We start from the raw sequence: 19,471 nt of genomic DNA, 5'->3' as shown, positions 1-19,471 counted from the left end.
GGGCACTTGCTTTTTTGTTAAGTATATAATATTTAGTCATGATAGTAGCTTGACCCAGCTTGTATTGCACTACCTATTTTATTCTCCCCTACCTTCCCTGTCTTTCCAAGCAAATTATAAATTTCGATAATTTGGCAGATAATTTGGACAGCCTCCTATCATGGTTTATGTAAATATGCATGCTTATTTTGAATTACATGTATTACTGCATACCCGTTTCTTGTGAACACCTTCGAATGTTTTTTTTATTTTCAGTACAACTAATTAAGTAATTTTCTGGGCCCCGTCTTACAAAGAGTTACGATTGATCTGATCAATCGTAACTATGGACGGCCAGCAACGTCAACATCTATTATGCATGTTTGTTCAAAATAATTTGTAGCTCTGAAGTATATTCATGCATTCATTGTTTTCTTAAAAGTTCACTGTGCTTCTCTTTGCATTCAAAGGATATTGTGCAAATTTTTCGAAGAAAAAATTATGACATTGATGGATTTCCATACTGGTTACAATTGATCGGATCAATCGTAACTCTTTGTAAGACGGGACCCATGCAGATTGACCTTTTGCCTATTGCTAATGGTCGCTTTCCATGATTGTATATAGTATAAGGCGGTGCTGCACCAGACCGAGTTTGCTCAATCTCGAGATTTTAGCCCGATCAGAGTATAATGGGCCCCTGTCAATTATTCATCATCTTCTTCATCATCGTCATCTTCATCACAACCACCAACATCATCACAACCACCAACATCATCACAACCACCATCACCATCAAAACCACCATCACCATCACAACCACCATCATCACCATCGATCACAACCAACATGATCACAACCATTATCACCATCACAACCTTCATCACATTCACAACCACCAACATCATCACAACCACCATCACCATCACAACCACCATCACGACTACTATCACAACCACCATCATCACCATCACAACCAACGTGATCACAACCATTATCACCATCACCACCACCACAACCTTCATCACATTCACAACCACCAACATCATCACAACCACCATCACAACCACCACCACCACCATCACCATCACCACACGCATAAAATGATCACTGCCATCATCATCATAATAATCATCATCATCATCACCATTATCATCATCATCACCACCGTTGTCATACGAGGCGTTTCTCAAAGCGTTTAGTCGGCTCAGTGATCCGTCCTGCCTCCGACCACGGACCTAGTAGGCCTAGTAGGTCCATGCTCCGACTAAATGTATAACATTCACCACATCGTGAAATCAGTTTGTATTGAAGACAACTCCAATGCATATTGATTACAGAAATTATATTTCTTTATTCATTAGTATTTAGTAATCTTGATGAATAGCAACGACCAACAGTTTTACTGATTAATAGTCAAAAAGTGAGTACAATAGCGCAAATGATTCGTAAACAGAGAGTTATCGCACCACAACCCAGAACGAATTCAAGAACACAGTAAATGTATTGACAATCAAAGTCAAATCAAAATGAACAGCTGGGAGGTCGTGGTCGAAAACTGGTGAACCAGGACAGCTGCTGTTTTGATTCACCGATTTCGACAAAGACTTCTTTGTCATGAAGGGCTTTGACAATATATTTTCTATGTTGTAAAATCCGACCCCGTCGCGATTGCAAAAATCTCCCTATTTACGTCACAAGACGAAAAAATTCCCGAAAACGCTAAATACTACAACAGAAGAATCGATATGGTTGAAACCGGCCTTTTGTTCCATTAGAAGACAAGTCCATCCCAACAAAAAGTTGATTTGAATAAAAAAAGAAAAATCCAACAAGCATAATGCTGAAAATTTCATCAAAATCGGATGTAAAATAAGAAAGTTATGACATTTTTAAATTTCGCTTAATTCCACAAAACAGTTCTATGCACATCCCGCTTGGTATGCAAATGAGGGAACTGATGACATCACTCACTCACTATTTATTTTGTGTTTTATTACTAATATTCTAATTTTCTCCCCTTTGTCCAATTGTCCTGTGAAACAAAGTTTTATTTCTCCCTGAACATGTGGAATTACCATTGTTCAACATTTTATGGGTCATTCAAGTTTGTCCTTGTTGTCAAATCTGTAAAAATTGAAATAATGTATGATTCAAACAATAAAAAACAAAATAAATAGTGAGTGAGGGACATCATCGATTCTCTCATTTTGCGTTTGACTAAATTATTGTGCATATAACTATTTTGTGAAAAATAAGCGAAACTTTAAAATGTCATAACTTTTTTATTTTACATCCGACTTTGATGAAATTTTCGGCATAATGCTTATCTGATTTTTCTCTATTGATTAAAATCAACATATTTCTGAGGTGGACTTGACCTTTAAATCATACTATAGTTTTTAGCGTCATCGATAGAGTAAATAATAAATTACTTTGAACAATAATTTTGATTTGATTAAATATAGAAAACTAAAGAAGTATAGTACTATAAAAATCCATCTAAATCAGATGGTGAATACGAAAGTTATGACATTTTGTATTGCAATGGCGACAAATATGAAATTGCGGCATCAAATTTTAACGTAATAGGCCTTCTGTAAAGAGATAAAATTGCACGGACTTTAAAAGTAAAGTCCATCCCGAACAATAAGTTGATTTGATTGAATATATGGGGAAAATACATTAACAAATCCATTCGAATCAGATGGGGGAAAAATAAGTTACACCATTTTAAGATATCGCTTAATTCTACAATCATGACAATGATAATAAACGGTAATAACCTGATTTGTAGAGCGCAGAATCTATGTGCATATATATATATATTCTTCTGCGCTGTAATTAAGAGCTTGTTAAATGCTTGAAAATCATTTAGAAAAGGGTACACTCTAAAAAAAAAATCCCAATATTGGGTAAAATGGGAACATGCATGTTTGTTGGGTAAAAAGATACAAAATATTTTGTAAATTTTATGCAATGTTGCGTTGAAATTTACCCTTAAAACATGCATTTTGCCAAAATGGGGGGGGGGGGGGATACCCAGCAAATATGCATGTTTTCCTTTCTACCCAATATTGGGTAATTGTTTACTCGAAGTTTTTAGAGTGTTAATATGTATATGAAGGAACTCATATATTCATCATTTATACCTTGGTCACATTTGCTCTACGGCCGCCGTACGGCGAGTCGAAAACAGCCGTTTTAACATTTCATGTATGATCTATACATAATATAGGTGGTTTGTATAAAAATAAATAAAACGGCTGTTTTCGACTCGCCGTACGGCCGCCGTATAGAGCAAATGTGACCGTGGTATAAATTAGTTGGATTACGAAAAACAACATCATCATCATCATAGAAAAGAATTTTCTTGAATTTTGTTTCTTTACAAATAATTACTAGGCATATCGGATGTTGGAGTCCCGGGTTGGAGTTATGGTCTCTTAAATAACTGAATAAGATTATATAAATTAATGGAACCTAATCATAATATGTATCTCTTTTCTTCTTTGAAACAAACAAATATATTTCCTGATCGTATATGGTGATCAGCTTCATTAGTGTTCTGTTGAATATATCATTTCATTAATATGTTTCATTTATATTTGTCTTTTAACAATTAATCTGGTTCTGAGGATTTCATCCTCCTTTAAGAGAGTTCAATTTCAGTGGCGGATCCAGGATTTTGAAATAGATTGGATGCAAAGAGCAAATTTGGAAATAGAGTTTGCATATTTTATAAGCTTTAGCTTTATTAATATGTACACTGTATATTAAATGTGCATTTGTCCAAATAATGAGGCGTGCGCCCCTCACGCCACCGCATATGGATCTTTCAATTCGCCTCTCTGTTATTATTTTGTTTATCTAATTTATGCACGACTATACATATATCCAAAAATTCATTGTCCTTTAATCTGTCCACGGAGGGGCTGGTCTTGATATCAAATATTCCTCTATGATGTAACAAATAATGGAAAATGATAAAAATGCCATTAGTCCGTATATCTTGTGAGAGATGCAGATAGCAGACGGGATGGTCAGAGCGTAGGTCACAGCGAAACCAACAGCTTGCCACAGTCGAAAGTTTGCGAAGGCAGGCTCCTGAGATTCCGGAAATATCACACCTACCAGAGCTAGGAGGAGAAGAGAAAGAGGGGTGAAGGCGAAAATATTAAATGAAATAATAGCCTATATCACTAGTGTGACGAGGTCTGCAGTATAGAGGTTCTGACCCTCAACTCTGGGGTGTGAAGTGGTTTCAAATCCCCGGGTGAGAATCCCAGTCATGCCCGTCATAGCGCGTTTTCCTTCAGCAAATAGCCGCCTTTCGCAATCATCACGGACGCTAATATTAGGGTCCCCTAACACAAGAGTTAACGCTTAATCATACACTTGATTTTTAAGATTGATTGTACATTATAGTCAATAGAATCAAACGTAGAAAACTGCTCTACAATCAATGCTAAGCTTTGTGTTACAGGGAGGTAACAGGCCCTACAGATCTGCTTTTCGTGTGCAAAATTCTTTCCCGCGACACCCGCACCATACATGCATGTACATTACGACTGATGGCTGGAGATATTCGAAATACAGGACCTACAATAGATTATGACATGGATAAGAAAGTGGTTTTTTAAACAAATCGAGTACATAATGAGTGAGGAAAAAGTTACTGAATTAAGGCTTAGATATAGATCATTACAGTCCATCGAATAGATATTGCATTTAATGTGGATAATTGGTGGATCTCTGGCAATTGATTCCATAGATCAAATCACCTCTCCAGCCGAAACCATTTCGCATGCGTTGATTATGTACACAGCATGTATACGTCTGAACACGGTTTTTTTCTTTTGTTTGCTCCTACGCAAACGATATGCCTCTATAGCATTATGTTTTGCTTTCCCCAGAAATGGGGGATTAGATTCGAATTTCCGGGGGGGGGGGGAACCACTTCTATTGATGAGTGGATACCAGGCACGACCATGCGGTTTCGAAAAGCACCCTAAACAAGGGAAGCAAGGCTTTTCCAGATTATGAAAATGCATCTCTTAACAAGTATTTAGCTTGTGAAACCCTACAAGTATTGAAAACATATCCTCCTTTTCAGTATTTTAAACATCGTTTTTGACACCCTTATAACGTTACATAGGCCTATACGTAACGTACTTGCCCACTCTTTCCCTTTTTACGCGTGGTCGCGCCTGGTATCTACTCTTCAATGGAAGTGGGCCCCCCGGGCGGCCTCTCGAGCTCTGGGAGGAACCAAATGTGGCTTTGGAAAGTCGTCCTAGATCGGATATATCGCTGTTACCATAGTAGCAACCAGAATTTTGCACACGAAACGCATGTTGAATGTTTCCGTTGCAGATGCGAAACGAAAAAAAAATATCATGTCACACGTACAGTTTGCATTGCACGACAGAGTTTACGACCATGACGACGGGCCCAAAAGTCTCTTCCAAAATCAACTAACGTCGTAAATAAGCGTTCGCGTTCTCCGACGAAAGGTCGGGAACAATGTACCCAGATCGCAATGCACTCAATTAACCCAGGTAAGGTGAGTGTGTACCTGGTGGGATTATTTCCTTCAATGCAAAACAAAAGAAACAGGAGCTTGAGCTAAAGCCGCCGTGCTTTTCCGAATGTATTATTTCTAGACAGATGACGCTATATGTATATCTAGATTCCTATTATCATTATTATTAGAAAGTCAAAAAGGGGCCTAAGCTTTCGATCCTAGCAGAATCTTCGTCGGAGGCAAAATGACCATTATTATTATTATTATTATTATTATTATCATTATTATCATTATAATTATTATTATTGCTATTATTATCATTATCATTATTATTATTATTATCAATTTATTATTATCATTATTATTATTATTATCATTAGTAATTACAATACTCATGGCATTTTATAGGGCGCTTAATACAGATGTATAGCGCTCAGTTTTCTGTCTATCAATTGAATTACGGGAGAAAAGAAAAAGTGGTCTTAATGAATTCAAAACAAATTTAAAGAAACAAACGAAACGCAACTAAGACGTGCACCTCCATATAGACCAAGCCACAACTGATATTATTATTATTATCATCAATTTATTCTATTATCAATATCATTGTTGTTATTTTAATAAATTCAAATAGTGGCCACTCAAACCCTAAATGAAATAAATACGGGGTGAGTCAAGTTTCTCAGAGTGATGGATGTGAAGTCATGTATCTTGACAGTTTGAGAGGCCGGTGTGAAAATGAATGAAATAAAATTATTAAAAACGTCCATATAAACCTTTTTAAATGTCAAGTCCACCCCAGAAAAATGATGATTTGAATCAATAGAGAAAAATAATTTGAGCATAATGCTGAAAATTTCATCAAAAATGGATGTAAAATAAGAGTTATGACATTTTAAAGTTATATGCAGAACTCAGCAACATGCAAATGAGAGAATCGATGATGTCCCCCACTCACTATTTCTTTTGTTTTTTATTGATTGAATTGTACAATATTTCAATTTTTACAGATTTGACAATAAGAACCAACTTGACTGAAATATAAAATGTTAAAACAATGATAATTCCACATTTAAGGAGGATATAAAACTTTGTTTGACATGCAGGTCAATGAGGAAAAATTTACAATATTTCATATTTCATATAAAGAAATACAAAAGAAATAGTGAGTGGATGACATCATCAGTCTCCTCATTTGCATACCGACCAGTATTTGCATATAACTGTTTTGTGAAATGAAGCGAAACTTCAAAATGCCATAACTTTCTTATTTTACATCCGATTTTGATGAAATTTTCAGTGTTATGCTTGTTGTATTTTTCTATTTTTATTAAAATTAACTTTTTGTTGGGGTGGACTTGTCATTTAAGCATCACACAAGTTTGTTTTTCTAAAGATTGCTCTTACATGATATTTGTGTTTGCCAGACAGCATCGCCGATACCCCATCCCACAGCAAACAGAACAAGCTGCCATGTTGCCGAGTGCTCCGGGTTCCACAGTTCAAAGCCAATCAGAAGAGCCAAATGGACCACACCCCCAAACAAGAAGATCACAATCCGGCCCGAATACTTCTCGAGCTGGCCGAAGATTATCGAAGACAACGCATCAGCAACACCGAAGCCGATCATGACGTAACCGACTTCACCAGCTCCTTTCGTACAGCTGACAAAACTCTGCAAAAACATAATGAGTTACAATTGTTCACATAAACAAAAGGAGGAACAACGTCCAGAAAAATCTTAAATTGAATACTAGACGTTATGATGTTCGCAAGATCAACTCTGTTGTTGCTCATAACGCACTTACGAATTGAAACTTGGCTTTCCCCTACCCGCTCAAAAGGAATATTATGTCGACTATAACAACATGCACTATGCAGGACTATTACCAATTATAAGGGGACCAACATCTCCAATTACTTCTTTGTTCAAGGAATTTCAATGCGAATGAAACCGATGAAGAGGATTGGGGGTTTCAGAATGGGGCGCCCATCCCCCACCCTAACTCCTGAACTTACACTCATCATCATGAATGTTGTAGTTGTTTAACACGGGACACAAATTCATAGTGAGAATATTTTACGCCATTAAAAATGCAGGCCCTACATTATTGTCAAAATGTATTGCTACAGGCCTACGTGTTGAAATCTTGGAAAGAGAGGGATAAATTTATCAATACGTTTTTTTTTAATATTCAGTAATGAGAAATGTGATTGTTCTGTTGTTCCATTACGAATCTTGAATAGTAATCTATACGATAGGAGCAGAAGAAGAAGGAGGAGAGAGAGAAGAAGAAGAAAAAGGAGAAGAAGGAGGAGAAGAAGAAGAAGGAGAAGACAACAAAGGCATAGAGAAGGAAGATAGAACGAATTGGGCAGAACAGACTCTAAACCCGAGAAGAAACAACCATCACGTGTACATTATTTTGATTGCTTAGACGATAAAAAAAGAGAGAGAGTGGGAGGAAGTAAATTTACAGTATTTTGATTGGAAAAGCAAAATGAAATCCTAAAAATTATTTTATGTTATATAAAAGACCAACTTCAACTTGGACAACGTTTTAAAGGTCCCTGGAGCTATGAAGTTTCGTATTGGAAATTGAAGAGATCAACATTTTCTCTGATTAATGACACAGCAATGGAAACTATAGTGCATACCCCCCCCCCCCCCCCCAAAAAAAAAAAAAAAAAAAAAAAAACTGAAAAAAATGCTATAAAATGATGTAATATCTTGGAAAATTTCAGCGAACGACTATATGAGTGTTTACAAAGTTTGCGCTTAGGTGAGCACTACTCACTTTTAAAAAGGTCATAAAAATGACTTGCGCTAAAATTGAAGAGTTATATGGGTGGAAGTGGATATAAACATGAAAAGCACATGTACCTTAGGTAAGGAAATTAATTTCGATGTTCCTTTCTAACATTCCTTCGGGTCCCATTGCACCCCCCCCCCACTTGCACACACCTAGCGAGACCATTGGCCTACTTCGACAAAGGGTGAAAATGAGCATTTCTGCGAAAACCAATATATGCGAGCTTTACAAAAGTGGCCAGTGCTCATTAAAACATGAAATTCTGTCAATAATCATACTGCCATCTGATAGAAAAGACCGACTTCCAAGAATATATAAATAGTTTTTTTTTTCTTCAAAGTTTAAACTCTTTGACTCACTGCAGAATACCAACGTGTGATGACATTATATTTCAATTTTTTTATTTCAGCATGTTTTATATTATATATCGATAGAGCATGGTGAAATACCACAAAAACCCAAAATTGGTGTGACCCCATGAAGAATCCATTCTTCTTTATAGACTCTTGGAACTTCAATGCACATTGAGCTTCTTCTTTTTTCATCAGCTGCATAAATTTTCAAATGAGACAACAATGGTATTATGAGCATAATTAGGAAGCTATTTCCAATAAGAGTTTGCTTCTGAAATCACATGATTATCATCTCTCTTAAACTCCAGAGTGAGTGCTGATCCAAGGTGCTGGAGATCAAGATCAAGGATGCATCCTTGCCCCCCCCCCTGTATAAATAATTTTCCATTGATTTGCTAAGCAAGAAATGAGAATTCTACTCCATGATATACCTCAATCAAGCTCACGACCAATTATCATTTGATTTGAGTAACACCCTATTTACACAGAGTATCCTTTGCAGCTGTTAAACTGGTTTACTATAAGGTCAAGGGTCCTACAGCATATGCACAGTAGGCAATAGCTCTTTACAAAACTACTACTCATTCAATACAATACTAGTATTTGTTTGATATGTTTATATATATAACTTTTTTATATTTAGTCCGAGCTTTTTGGGAGCATATAAAGCCGGGAGGGGCATCCTTGCCCCCCCCCCCCTGATCTTAGCCATTCATGCAATCATGCTGAAAATTGACATGCATGTTGTCCATGGCATAATTTACAAAACTGTATAGATGATTTTCCATTGATTTGCTAAGCAAGAAATGAGAATTCTACTCCAAATCAAGAAATCAATGTCTGAATATCATAATTTGGGGTAAATAACTCTTTGTGGCCTTCTATGTAAGCCTTCATGTAAATATAACATGATAATTTTGACATCGAAAGTAAGTTCTCATGTATTTTATTGTTTTGTAATTTTCTTATGTTCTGTGCTTTTCAATATTTTGTTTTCCATTGTTTACTCGGTGGAAATGGGCGACAACACTCTTTGAATGATAAACAACATAAAAATTAATTGATTTCAATGTGTAGAAGTAAAATAATATGAATTCTAACAAGAAACACAACTTGCATTGGATTTGTACATGAAATCACATGTTTGAACAATTTGGGTTCTGACATGTGTTCCAAAATGTTCCATAACTTTGGCACTTGGTAACAGGGTGTCACAAATTTGGTCTTAAAAGTCTTCAAACAAAAAAGTCAGGAAATGTCAAGTCAAAACCTCTTTGAGATGCCCCCCCCCCACAAGTTAGGGATAAATCAAGACTCAGGCTGAGCAGCAACCACATCCAGATTCCAAACCAAAACTGCAATAACATGACTACCATAAAAATGATAAAATTTACAAATTTAAGAATACTTCTGTTAATTGTTGTAATTTTAGGTTGCTATTTATTCTCTCATTTTACCATCAGTAGATGCATTTTACAGAGAACCACGTCAATTATTCAAACTGATGTATTTGCTCTCAGCAAATGAAATGATTTCAGTAGTTTATAATAAGTTTGCTTAATGAAATGCTCTCTCATCCTCCTCCTCATCATATTATAATTTATCAAATTATAAAAAGAATCATGCTATTACCTTGGTGAAATCTGCACTTATAAATGCCTGCTCAGCTCCGTTATAAATCATGAGTGGAATCAGAAGAAAGAGATACGGGGTCTTCATCAACTGGAATGTTGAAACCAAGTGATCAGATAGATGAGTTTTCCATGTTTTAGTTCCTTTGTAATTGACCTTTGGGATACTATCTACAAGGAAAATGTAGATGAGCGTTGCTACGAGACCAAGGATGATATAGATGATGATGAGGACTAGTGTTTCCTCCCCAGCCATCTCAACATTGCCGGTGATGTTGAAGGTGATGCCAGTTCCACAACTGGAACGTCCGCATTGGGACATTGTATCAGAGGAAGACGTGTTCTGTAACACAAGTGAGGAGATGAGGTTACCCCATACCTGGGCGGACTGGAAGAAGCAGAAGAAGATGCCATTGAAACGATTGATGATGGGTTCCGGAATCCCATCCTGAACATCAGCAAGCTGAATGGCCGATGTTGTAAGGTAGGTACCAATAGCTGTCCAGAAAGGGGATGCAGCCAACCCAAGTAAAGCCGCTGCGGGAATGAGGGTATAGACAGCAGGGTAGATATTGCTTGCTGAGAAGATGGCATAAAACACGCTACAGACGACCAGAGTCCATTTCACCTTCAATACCCAGATCACAAGAGGTGCAAACAAGCTGGATATGATAACACCAATATAAATAGCACATAGAGAGGCTACACCAAGTCCTTCACTGTAATGAAGACTACTCTGCAAGTTTGCCAAGGCACTGTATGCACTGAACATAAACATGCATGCAAGACTTATAACTATCAGGTTTTTCCAATATCGAGCCGGGCTGAAATGTTTTGGCATGAGCCTGCTGCTGCTTGAGCTGTAACTGGAATAGATGGCATTGCTGGAAGATGAATCATTTCCATGAAGCAAAGTTTGTCTTTCCTCGTGACTCATGTTTAACTCCTCTTTGCCTTCATGTGGGCTCCCTTCCAGGATATTATGATCTCTCGAGTTATCATGATCAGAGTCGTCTAATCCTTTGAAATCTATTGAAAGAGCCATTGACATACGTTTTCCAATAGAAACCGTTATCAGTTAGTCCTCACACTTGGTTCCTGCACTTTGCACCTCTTCAGTTTGATTTGATCTGCACAGATAAGGTCATCGGTCAGGATGTGTTGGTATTTGGTAACGATGCCGAAGTGATAAAGTTTGTACTTTTTTTGTAGCTGATACTGTAGCAGCAGAATTGGTCAGTGATACCGAGCTCGGAGACGCGACGAAACAGGGAACAGCCGCTAGCCGACGGCCGAAACTCAATCAGTACATACAGCAGTCCGTTACTTTTGCTGGGACTGGACTGCATGCCCGAAAGAAGAGAATACAATGCAAAGAATGTATACTTTTGTCACTTTACTGTTTACACAAGCCGTATTGAAGCAGTTGTCCGCAGAAACCACGACGTAATTATTGTCGCTCATTATTTACTCTTCGACTTCGTTATTTCCTCTTTCGGAAGATGTCGGCCATACGTTAATTCTGATCTGGTTTGGTTACGGTCAGGTGACCATTGGAAAGTGTCACATGATCAGAGAGTGGGCGTGGCAGACCATGCATGCCAAAGAAGAGGCAAAATAATTTCTCCAGGGATTCTTATGTGACACCACCCTTGATTCCCATGTTTATTGTATCTACAAAAATGAAAATAAATGAATTTAATTAAAATACCTTGATCTACGATTATCGACCAGCCGAGGGAGGAGAAGGGGGAGGGTGTGTACATAACTATTGTAAAAAATATAATACTAATAAAATAATAATAATAACAATAATAAAAATAAAAATCATAATGATAATTTAAATATAATAATAATTATTATTATATTAAGATTCAAACCATTAGGACTTAAAGATAAAGCTAAAAAATTAGAATTTAAATTATTTGAGATTTAAAAGTTAATCCTAAAGATTAAAAATAAATCCAAAATTTGGCTGGTCACCATTGATTCACAGCCGATCTGGATTTATTTTGAATCCTTGGAATTTAGAATGTATGATAATATTAATATTCATCATAATCATCAAACATTGTTTTCCTTGTTATTATGAAAATGACAATATTATGATAATAATAATAACAAACCCCTAATCATCATGGGGAAACTGCAAAAGAAGCCTCATCATCATTATGATAACTATCTCTATAAATGCAGTCTCTTATCTATACATTGAAAGCATAATTGTCTATTATTGTCACTGAAAAACAAATGTTTTTCAGTGACAATATTGACAATTGCTCTTTCGATGTTTTCTTTAAGAATTCCAATATCGCCATGATCGCAGTAATCCAGAATTGCAGTAATGATATCTGTAATTACCAGAACTACACTAGATTACTCTCAAACACTTGATTTATATTTAAGTTCCTATTATAAATGCGAATTAGAAAGCAATAATTAAGTCATAGATCAATGCTTATTGGTTCAATTTCACTGCACGGTATACATTTACGGAAGAATCATTTTCATTGTGTACAATGTATATGTGCACCAAAGCGAATACATCACACAAAGCAGCCATATTTTTAATGACACATTATATTCGTGAAAGACATGGAGGTCCATATTTTTGTGAGGAATGGGGGGGGGGGGGGGTGCTTCATAACCCACCCATGTCCCCCACCCTCCAATGCATTATGTTCACTCAGATACAAAAAAAGGAATTATTCCCTCCTAAATGCAGCTCATGAGAGAAACGAGGGGTCGGGATACAGCTACCACAAAATATCAATTGTTTTCCCTATAATCTTTTCATCTTCGTTCTTGGTTGTTTCTTTTTCATGTACGAAATAAACTCAATCCCCCTTTTTTGCTGGGAAAGGAGGGGTAACCCCTTAACACACCCCTGATGTACGCCCTTCACCGCATATAGTATCGCGACACTGTTTCGCTCCAAGAGTGATTTCATTCTCTCCTCATCAAGACTAATAAGAGAAGATGGATCCGAATAGAGCTACAACAAATTATGTTTCCTCTATTCATCCAAGTCATATTTGTATCTTGATTCTCAGTAGCTTCTTGCTGTCGGCAGTGGAAATCGGTATGACCCATATCATTTTTATTAATTAATGTTAGTTTAATTTATTTGCATGTGTTTAAAGTCCTCTGGAAATAATATCACCTTGATTTCCACCAGTGGAAATCGGTATGACCCATATCATTTTTATTCATTAATGTTCAGGGGCGGATCCAGCTTTTTATAAAGGGGGGTGGTATGCGAGGGAGCGTAGCGACCGAGTCCAAGCGAGCGGAGCGAGCGAGGGGGGAGGGTGTGGGAGGGGGGTGTCCCCCCTCCCACAGTAGGGAAAATTTTTGAAAATCTGTGTGTGAAAATGGCGTTTTCTTGCATTACAAGTTTTAAAAAAAAGATAAGATTTAAAAAAATGGTCCCCGGATTTTTTTTTTTGGGGGGGTTGCAACCCCCCAACCCCCCCTCTAGATCCGCTTCTGATGTTAGTTTAATTTATTTGCATGTGTTTAAAGTCCTCTGGAAATAATATCACCTTGACTTCCACCCTTATTTTTATATTTTTGTTTTTCCTTTATTTTCTGCCATCTGGTGTTTAGAAATGATAACTCATTTTCCATTCTTCACATAATTTATATACTGTTTAATCGTTTTCATTAACTACACTCTAAAAAAGGTTTACCCAATATTGGGTAAAATCGGTATATGCATGTTGGTTGCGCAATGGTTGCGTTGAATCAGCCCAATATTGGGTAAACAAATATTCATTAAACATGCATGTTTCCTTTCTACCCAATATTGGGTAAACTTTACTCAGTGTTTTTAGAGTGTATATGTCTTTTTCCGACAAAATTGGTTATAATAATTCGTTATACCTCGTTTTACCTTGTGTTATTTAGCTTTTCCCCAAATGTTCGTGAAATGTATATATTGTGTGTTTTGCATGTTTTGTATTACTTAGTATTTTTGTTTTGAACAGAGTATTGGCAGATGCCAATGATGTTCCAATAAATTCAATTCAATTCATAATCTTGACCATGTTGACATTCTATAATTTACGTTTTATTACTCTTTTATGCCAGGTTTAATGGTATTAAAGTGCTTTTCAATGCTGTTTAAACGTATTTTTGCCTAGCATTTTATGATTTTTTTTTTAAGCTTTCAAAATTAAATATTTGCCCCTCAATTTTTTTTCAACGGGGCCGTCGCCCCCGCACGTGAGCCCAACGGGTCGACGTCTCTGTGGATGAGTATTAAAATTGTATAATGTTAATCTTTTGGTATGTTTCTTGGAACTATTTAGTGAAATATATTTTTTTCAATGCAAACAAGGAACAAAATATGCGAGGCATGAAGCAAAGTGTTTTCTAACAGACCCCTTGATATAGAATAGCATTTAAGACATTCAAGTTATGTATTTTCTCATTAAGGTGCGAAACCCATCAAACCCCTAAACTGTTCGGTTACTGCTATCATCGATGCTAGAAGTCGTAAGTAGAAATCGTGATTATTTCTCTTTCAATGCAATTTTATTTTGAAAATATCTTATTTCGAAACCTTTACTGAATAATAGAAATAGGTATATCATTATATTAAATAAATTCATGAAATGTATAATGTACATTGTACAATATGTTGACTCGGAACAGTGTGGGCGATCGAACGCTGGGGATGGAGGGGGGGGGGGAGGGTGGTATGATTAATATTTTGCAGCTCACTATTATACTTCTGAATCATTATGCCTATGTGTCTTTCATACTGCCAGTCATTCTTAAACAATTACCCTCGTATTTTACGAAATCCTGAGACTCTGGGCTATCAACCTTTTAAGGGGCAAAATTTACTTTCCCGTTTACTATTCCACCTTATCCATATAATCCCATAGTAAAACAAGATTTATTAATAAGAAAGTTACTGTAAATTTGATGTTATGACAGGAGATATATCAAACCTGGAAGATTGTTACCTGCTTGACAAGAGTAAGATGCCTATTGATGTGACAGGTAAAGTGCCAATCCTTTTTATATGAACATGTTGAAAATTTAGAGCCGGCCAGGAGCGCAATAAGCCCCCCCCCAAAAAAAAAAAAAAAAAAAGTAAACTTGTGAGCTGTTGATAAAAAAAAAAAAATCGAAATTTATGTTAGATTTTGACATGATATTTATTTTAGTCAATATCATATTTCATCACATTTCCTTTCCATCTCTTTCTTTCTCCCTTTTTTCTCGATCGTTGAATTTTTTGTGGGTCCATGGCCCCCAATACCCCCCATCTGTACGCAAGTGCGTTTACCCTAATTCATTCATTCTACTTTCCATGGGGGCGGCTCCAACTTCAAGTAATGGGGGGGGGGGGTTAAATACTCCAACTATCAATAGCCTATATAGGTCTACATCTGTTTCGATTTTAGGTCAATTTGTGTAAGATGCGTGGATATAGTGGATTTTTATATGTTGCAGAGACATAAATAATATATTTTTTATTAAGAAAATTATGTTTAAAATGCAAATTAAAATGTTTGATTAATTTTATAATAACGTTTAACTTTGATCAGACTGTGTGCGGGAGAATGGAATGAGTCACCTCTGCCTATCGTTTGGTACCGGGAGAGGTTTGGCGCCTCAGGGTCTGATCGCCTGCTTCTCCAGATATAAGAGTATCATTGACAAATGTCGAAATGGTAAGTAACATTCCATCCCCATTTGTTTCCAGAAAATAGCTAAACGAATTCAAAGGGTATAACACTGGAATATGTGAAATAAATTTCAAATTACGAATTGAAATATCAATATCAGAAGGCACAAAATATAAAAGAAAATGGGGAACAAGAATCTAAAAAGTAAATCCCTTCTGATGAACAATCAAAAAGGTTTGTGTGCATTTCCTTCCTTTTTTGGTTTGTTGTTTACAATCGCCGCAGTCTATTTTGTGTATTATCCGTAGTACAGAATGTGGAATTTCAGTGGGATTGGATCTAATGTTACAGTTGTCCACTGATGCGGAATGTATAAGAACGGAGTCTATCATGAAATTGCTTTTTATTGATGATGTTAATGCTATTGATTGTTATGATTACTTAATTTCTTCTTTGTTCTTGTTATTATTATTATTACTGTCATTACTATTGTGGTTTTTGGAATCGTTAATGTTTTTATTATTTTCATAATCATAATTATGTTTTATTGACACAATTATAATTATATATATCATTGTCATAATCAGTATTATCATTATCATCATCATCGTAGTCGTCATCACCATCATCATCATCAGTACCGTCATCATTATCTTCATCATCATCATCATCATCATCATCGTCATTATCATTATCACACTCATCATTACAATTTTTACTGATATAATCACATCATTATCTTCGTTATCATTGCTATTAGTATAGCAGCATTTGGTTGAAGTGAAAGTGTCATAACGACTGGTATCATAACGACTTAACAATTATTATGAGTACCATTATAATCCTTCATCATTTTTATCTTCACCAGATACGTCACCGTTCGTTGGTCAGCTGGTTGATGTCAAGACCATGATGCGATGTCGCTTTCGTCCTTCTTTAGTCAAGGTTACCACGCCCAAAAAATTCTCATTTTTCTTTTAAAAAGTATTTTAAAAATCGAAAAGATCATTGTTTTCTCTAACAGTAAGCCTTGGCTCGGGCACATCACCAACAGGTAGCCTTTTTTCACGAGAACCAACACTGTTCAACAGGAGTGATACCAGTTAACCAATTAATATTTATTTTTTGTTACAGACTTTACAAAAAACAAGAACAAATGAACGTCGGAGTACAGTTGTTTATACAAAAGGGATGATAATCATAATTACAGAAACCTTTGTTCAGTTCAAAGAAAACGAATTCTGAATTCGAATGGTAAAACAAATTTTGATGTATATCCCAGTGTTTCTAGCGTTTGCTCCTTTTTTTCAGTTACAATCGTGAAATATGATATTTGATTCTGTTGTATCTGAAATCTCATGATTTACGTTATGATTTAGATTAACTCGGTTATCTGTATAAGATTTCTAAAGCGCAGTATAAAGTAACACGGTGCCGATGTTCTGCAATTAGAATATAACAAATATCATGGAAAGAATGTATAATTTCTTGGAGCTAACATACATAATAAAATGCAAACGGAATAATTGCTTTGACGGTTTGATTATAATTGAGGTGAGGAAAGAATGATAAATTATCTGTTTATACACAGAGCGAATTATTTTACTGAGTATAGATTTTAATATTCACTTTAAGAGATATTCTATTTGTCTTATTGGTATCTTTGTTAAAAGATAAGCAAACATTGTCACCATAGATATATAGTTTTTAATCAGCTAAAAAAATCAATCGCAAGTCCCAAATGCGCGCTGTTGATTGGTTGAAAATCAAGTTGCGCGTGATTTTTAGAGTTGCGTTTGATTGCAACTCTTTCTGCAACGGGCCCCAGTACATATTGAAATAATCAAGAATACAGCTCTATAAATGTACCTCTATCTCGTGAATTGAATTTGAAAAAGTGTTAAACGCTTTTTAACGAGAACATTTGAGTTTTAAAATACACTATTCCACCGTTCTACGAGCTAAAAGGTTATTATTAAGAATAGAGCAAAGTTGCAAGAATATCAACAGAACAAAGAAATAGTTTCAATCACCATAACAGATTAGGCACTAGCCTAGTATTTAAAGGCAATGCACCAAGTCTTCAAGATGATATTTGACTAAATTTGGGAAATTTGCTCAACCAAGAGAAAAGCTCGCTTATTTTTCTTATTATAGACTCATTTGTATTGAATATGGTAAGTAAACCAGAGCGTTTATCTCAAAAGTGACATTGATATGGTACCATTTGAATTCGATGTTTTTATGTGATATATTATAAAAGAAAAATATAGAACATATTTATAGAAAATATATTTAATTAAAATGATAGAAAAGAGTCATAAAAACATAGGGCCTAATGCTGCAAAATGAATATTTCACCATTAATAATGATTAAATACTTTCTAGTCGTTTTGAACTATTACTTGAAAGAAAGGGGAAAAATCATAAATATTGTCATTTTCGCACTGCACAGTTATTATGCAATTGTTATCTTGTCGTTTTTAAACATTAATATGATCATTATACAACATCCCTTACATGCTTACTTTACATTATGCACTGTAAATATCGCCATTGACTTGTAAAAGTTAAATGTGGAATGTTTAAAAAAAATCCTAATTTGGCTACCAACGTAATTGCATATCAAGAGAAAAAAAAACCTGTACCCCCTGTTTTCGCCTAATGTTGTGATCAGTCATGCACGAATATTTATTTTCAAACAGTAGGCCTATATGCGATCAGGGACATGCTATAGTGTATATTTTTTAGAACTGTCTTATTCTTTCCATTTGCTTTATTCAGATGAGTATTACAGATGAGAAAAGAATTAAGTCGTGATCATTGAAGCATCGCGAGTTACGCTTCACTGTTCACAAACAGGGCTGAAAGTATGCGTTAGAACAATTTGAGACTATAAAAAGGGTATTTTACTTTTCTGATTTTATCTTTTATATGATATTCAATTCATTTTTAGAAATACATTTCCTGCATAGATAATCGGTTTCATGACATTTGCTCCGGCGACAATTGCTCAGCTGTGAACTCCACACTCTAATGGAATCGCCAATTTCAGCCCTGGATTTAACACAAAACCCTATCCCAAACCTAACCCTAAGCCTGAAATAAAACCTTATTGCAACCCTAACCTTATATCTCAGATGAAATTAAGCCCGGAGTAATTGTCACAGGAGCAAATGTCGTGTCACCAGTTACAAATGTATCTCCTTTTAATTATAATAAATAATTATGATATATAAATTTATAGAGTGCAGAAACTATTCCATAAAGCATATATTCTACTGCGCTTTATGGGACTCCTAAAATGCTTGATATTAATTAAATACCAGGGACGGTGCCTGGATATTTTTGGTGGGGGGGGGGGACGACCTAAAAGTATTTTCATATTTTGCTCAATTAAATCATAGAGATACTTATATAGTTACGCGGTTACATATTCCAAACCTCTCCTTATAATACTTAATGTAGTATTTGAATAGCGCACGTATCCACCTTGCTTGGTGCTCAAGGCGCTCCTATATTA

At 35.7% G+C, this 19,471-nt stretch overlaps 2 protein-coding genes across 3 annotated transcripts; one reads left to right on the top strand and one right to left on the bottom strand.

Moving 5' to 3' along the window:
• Positions 1-1,313: 1,313 nt before the first annotated feature.
• LOC129274856 (protein unc-93 homolog A-like) lies at positions 1,314-11,858 on the bottom strand. 2 transcript variants are annotated; one of them, XR_010296001.1, is made up of 4 exons: positions 10,305-11,858; positions 6,914-7,181; positions 3,396-4,118; positions 1,314-1,846 (listed from the first exon to the last, which is right to left on the bottom strand). XR_010296001.1 is itself a non-coding variant. In XM_064111009.1 (3 exons), the coding sequence occupies exons 1-3, from the start codon at positions 11,352-11,354 to the stop codon at positions 3,895-3,897; spliced, it is 1,542 nt and encodes a 513-aa protein (XP_063967079.1). In that variant the 5' UTR covers positions 11,355-11,858; the 3' UTR covers positions 3,336-3,894. The 2 variants fall into 2 exon arrangements, 1 of the variants encoding a protein (XP_063967079.1); XM_064111009.1 differs by lacking the exon at positions 1,314-1,846 and having other exon boundaries at positions 3,336-4,118.
• Positions 11,859-13,251: 1,393 nt separating this feature from the next.
• On the top strand, positions 13,252-18,206 carry LOC129274867 (uncharacterized). Its single transcript, XM_054911608.2, has 5 exons — positions 13,252-13,385; positions 14,744-14,803; positions 15,251-15,316; positions 15,868-15,993; positions 16,817-18,206. Exons 1-5 carry the CDS (start codon positions 13,283-13,285, stop codon positions 16,927-16,929), a joined length of 468 nt encoding a protein of 155 aa, XP_054767583.2. The 5' UTR covers positions 13,252-13,282; the 3' UTR covers positions 16,930-18,206.
• Positions 18,207-19,471: the final 1,265 nt, after the last annotated feature.

Source organism: Lytechinus pictus, chromosome 2, assembly GCF_037042905.1.
Source record: "Lytechinus pictus isolate F3 Inbred chromosome 2, Lp3.0, whole genome shotgun sequence".
NCBI lineage: Eukaryota > Metazoa > Echinodermata > Echinoidea > Temnopleuroida > Toxopneustidae > Lytechinus > Lytechinus pictus.
This window is presented reverse-complemented; position numbering and strand designations above follow the sequence as displayed.